Source organism: Sinocyclocheilus rhinocerous, unplaced genomic scaffold (genome assembly GCF_001515625.1).
Source record: "Sinocyclocheilus rhinocerous isolate Xijiao unplaced genomic scaffold, SAMN03320098_v1.1 scaffold303, whole genome shotgun sequence".
NCBI lineage: Eukaryota > Metazoa > Chordata > Actinopteri > Cypriniformes > Cyprinidae > Sinocyclocheilus > Sinocyclocheilus rhinocerous.
In genome coordinates this window covers 1,611,658-1,616,291 of record NW_015656152.1, presented here as the reverse complement: position 1 = coordinate 1,616,291, position 4,634 = coordinate 1,611,658, and the positions used below count along the sequence as shown (strand labels likewise).

Sequence of the window (4,634 nt, the reverse complement as noted above, 5' to 3'; positions counted from 1 at the left end):
ATATATATATAGTAAAAGTAAATGTAGGTTTTCTTTTTTATTAACTTTCATCCAGAATTTTTTTCACTTATTTATCATTATTAGTAATAAGAGTCAGACTGCTGATGAAATGAATCCTCACCTGATCTCTAGAGTTTGTGTGATACTGGTGCATTTGGTGGGGACGTCAGACAGGTCCTGCTCCATCGGCTCCTCTCCGTTAGTCAGTCCAGACTCCAGCTTGCTCTTCTCCTCTTCTGTGGCCTGGAGCTCAGGAACCAGAAACTCCTCGGGCCTGAGGGTTAGAGGTCAGAGGTCATTCCAGAGTAAATAAATACAGAACATGAATAATACACAAACAGAAGATGAAACAGAAGGTAAACAACAATACATATCATAAAGGATTTATAAAAGACTTTTTATTAGTTTATGGAGTAAATAGTAGCACGAACCCATAAATATCATGATTTTTTAAAAGAGGAATAACCCTAATTCTTCTTTCACCTGATGATTTCTCCATACTCGTCCCATTTAAGTCGCTCCTCGTGTGTAGGGAACATGGGGTAGGACTTTTTGGCCTGTTTGAAGCAGCTGCCCTTCCTCCCGCCCTCACCCTTCATCATCAGGTCGTGATGTTTGGTCTTCACCACCGCCGGCTGCTCCAGATCGTCCTCCATATCGCTCTCATCGCTCGAGTCCATGTCCACCCTGACCATCAACACAGAGTGCTGTTATTAAAGCTCACGTAAGGTTAGGATCCAGAGCTGAACTAATAATAGTAATGGGATTATTAAACCATAAACAGCTGAGATCGCCTGCGTAAAAGTGAAGAAATTATAACAGAAAAGGCTGGTTGATATATAACATGCTCGTGAACTGTTCTCAGTATCTTTAGGTTAACATGAATATTATTGTATAAAGTTCATATTTTAGGTTTTATGTTTATTCAACTTTTTGACTTCAGTAGTTCCTTTCAAATGGTCTCATATATTGTCTCATATAACCTCTATTAATTAACGTGGGGCCAAAACTGCAAAAATGTTTCATTACTATATATATTTATATTGTAATTACACATCACAGGACATTGTTAGGACATATCAACTATTCAAAAATATTATTAATAATAATGCAATAAAAACAACAATAACAGTTTTATAGTTTTAGATCTAAATTTAAATATATTGTTTCTATAACAAAATATATTGTGCGCCATAATATATAATATATTTATATTCATATAATATGTAACAATTCAGTATTATATTTTAAAATAAGTTGACTGGGTTCCAAGAATTATAAGGTAAATAAAAAAAAACCTTCAAAAGTTTGAGGTCGGAAGGTTTCGTTGTTTTACTTTTATTCAGCAAGGATGCATTAAATTGATCAAAAGTGACAGTAAAGACATTTAAAATGTTACAAATGTTTTCTATTTCAAATAAACGCTGTTCATCAAAGGATCCTGAAAAATGTATCAGAGTTCCACAAAAATATTAATCAGCCCAACTGTTTCAACATTGATAATAATCAGAAATAATATATCATATATTATAGAAATATAATGTTTCTAGAGCAGCAAATCAGCATATTAGAATGATTTCTGAAGGATCATGTGACACTGAAGACTGGAGTAATGATGCTGAAAAATCAGGTTTACTTCAAAGGAATAAATTGCATTTTAAAATATATTCAAATAGAAAACAGTTATTTTAAATTGTAATAATATTGCACAATATTACTGTTTTAACTGCATTTTTGTTTAAATAAATGCAGCCTTGGTGAGCAGAAGAGACATCTTGTTATAAAGTAAAAGAGAACTGGGTTATTTTTCAGACAGTTCACTTGTTTTGGGTCTGAGTTGGCTTCTTTAAAAATCATAAATGTGAACAGCCTTAAGCACTTCTATTTGAATGCAAAACAAATTAATTTAGAGACAAAAGGCATCTCTGGTGAGTTAGTAGCATTAGTGCAGGGTTTGCACACCCTGACCAACACAACAGCTGCTGTTTCAAAGCATTTCTATTTCATTTTAAGCAGCAGCAGCAGGAGAAGAGATGCTGAATGTTTGACTTCACAGCTCAAAAAGCTACAACTTTGTGACCCAATCGTGCAGCTCTAGCATGAATGATTCATAAAGTATTTGTTTTTTTTTCAGTGAGGATCTGTCTTATGTATATTTGTAGAGAATTACCCATAGTACACCTGACAAATGTTTGTTAGAAAGTCTTGGTTTGATTTCTCATTCTGACAGTGTTTTAGTCACAAACACATTTCCACTCACTCTTTCGCCTGCTCCTGTTTTTTGGCAGCCTCTTTCTTAATTTTCTCTTTCTCCACGTATTCCTCTAGTTCTCGTCCTTCCAGTCGACAACGTTTTCTTATCTGGATTAGTTAAATGAAAAAACAAAAACAAAAAAAAACACAAAATCTCTAAGAAAAAACAAATCACACATATCAGAATGGCTTTCCTAGGTAAATGTGAAGTTACGTGATATTGTACAAAAGCTGTTTCTTTGACGTTTTTCTGCGGCTGAAACACTGATTGAGTGATTACATGAGACATGCTACATTTCAGTAAGTTGTTCCGTTTCTTTCAACACCTTCTGATGTTCATTCATGTTTATTTCATGCTATAACTTGTAGGGATGTAACGATTCACTCAACTCACGATTCGAGTCGATTCACGATTTTTTTTTTACAAAATGAGATTTAAGACAAGTTATAAATTAATATGTGTCCTTTTATTATTGCTTGGAAAAAATACTGTGCGTTTCGTTGGTTTCCGCTGTAAACAAAGCAGCGCTGCACTTATGAACTTTAATATGCATTATACAGAGGCAAGATTAAAAGAAAAAATACCATCGAAAGACAGTAAGTTCCCCTCAGACATACATTCATATAAACTCCTACCCCTAATTGAATCGCGATTTGTGTAGTATCTCAACCGATTTGAATCGTCGCATATTTAAATCGATTTTCAACCGACTCATGGTTAACCATTACATCCCTAATAACTAGTAAAGAGGAAGAGATGATCAGTTCACGTGCCACTTGATCCAAGGCACTACAGCGATCTGTCACGACACATTAAAGAGCATCAATTTCATTGTAAAATTTAAAGAATTTGAAAGCACAGACTGCTCAGACACTAACATAGTCAAAATGCACCATTGGAGTGTTAATTTCGGTCTTGCAAAACTGTTAATATATATATAGATATATATAGCCAAATATAGAATATTTCCAGTTGCTGAAATTTCGGTGCATCACTATTGCAAAGTGGCCCAGACTTCATGCTGATCTTAAAATTAGGGCTGTCAAAATTAACGTGTTAATTGTGCGATTATTTTTTTGTAGTTACATTTTGTAGTTGCATTACATTTTTTTAATGCAATTAACAAAGTGTGGTGAGGGGGCGTGGTTCAGCGAGGTCTGTATATAAAATAAATATATATACACAGGTCTGTAAAAAATTTTTTTTACCGATATCCTCACTACATTTCTGGGTCTGGGAATATTTCAGTTGCGTTGCTGTCTATGGGAGGGTCAGAGAGCTCTCGGATTTCTTCAAAAATATCTTAATTTGTGTTCCGAAGATGAACGAAGGTCTTACGGGTTTGGAACGACATGAGGGTGAGTAATTAACGACAGAATTTTCATTTTGGGGTGAACTATCCCTTTAATGTAATCAGTTAATTGTTTTTAATGGATTGACAGCACAGTGACAGTTCATGGCCTCACCTCCAGCTCGATCCTCTTCTCCCCCGGGGTGTCTATGAGGTAGCGGGCCAGCGTTCCCGGTGTGGTCCTGTAGGTGAGGATGACCGAGTTCTTGGCGTCCTGACACCACTGTATGAAGAGCTCCCGTGAGAAGCCGGACTCCAGATCGGGCTGGCTGCACAGAACCACCTTCGGGCTGGGCACGCGGGCCAGATCGGCCAGGCCGTGACAGAGCGAGAGGTGGCGGAACTGGAAAGGATTGTTGCGCTTGTCCTCGAAGCATCGCATCAGTTTATCGCTCATCCACTCGACCTGTGAGAAAACACCAGAGCTTTCTGATTTCTGACACATCTCGCTACATGTGCAAAATTTCCAGAAAAAAAATCTAAATATTTCATGGGATTTTGTGCTGGTTTTTAATCTTTTCATACTCTTCATATTCAATATAAGCAATATTTGATTTCCAGAGGATTTTTACCTTTAGAATGGGATTTTTCAAAAATAACTTTATTAGATAGATTCATCACTTTTATGTCAAATTCTTACATTTAATCAATAAATTCAATTAGAATAGTAAGAAATGTTTCATTGAAACAACTGAATCAGTCGGTCACTGAATCATTAACTAAACCAACTCGTTCAAAACGCAGATTCATTCAGTAACAAAGCACTGCTATGTAGCTATTGTTTGGGGATGCAAAAGCCATGGGAGAAAAAAAAAACGTAAAAAGGTAATTGTGACTTCTGACTTTTTCTCAGAATTCTGAGTTTACATTTTGCAATTAATAACTCGCAAATTTGCAACTGTGAGAAATTCTGAGAAATGTCAGAATTCTTCACAATTCTGAGAAAATTCTTCACAATTCTGAGAAAAAATTCAAAATTCTTCACAATTCTAAGAAAAAAAGTCAGAATTCTTCACAATTCTGAGAAAA

At 35.6% G+C, this 4,634-nt stretch overlaps 1 protein-coding gene across 2 annotated transcripts in view; it reads right to left on the bottom strand.

Moving 5' to 3' along the window:
- Positions 1 to 4,634, bottom strand: part of cpsf2 (cleavage and polyadenylation specific factor 2) — a 15,209-nt gene that overhangs the window by 5,669 nt on the left and 4,906 nt on the right. For both annotated transcript variants that reach the window (XM_016526797.1, XM_016526796.1), the window contains exons 8-11: positions 3,721 to 4,011; positions 2,261 to 2,361; positions 484 to 687; positions 122 to 274 (exon numbers count right to left, since the gene is read on the bottom strand). In XM_016526797.1, the coding sequence (XP_016382283.1) occupies positions 122 to 274; positions 484 to 687; positions 2,261 to 2,361; positions 3,721 to 4,011 (749 nt within the window). The remainder of the gene's footprint in view (positions 1 to 121; positions 275 to 483; positions 688 to 2,260; positions 2,362 to 3,720; positions 4,012 to 4,634) is intronic.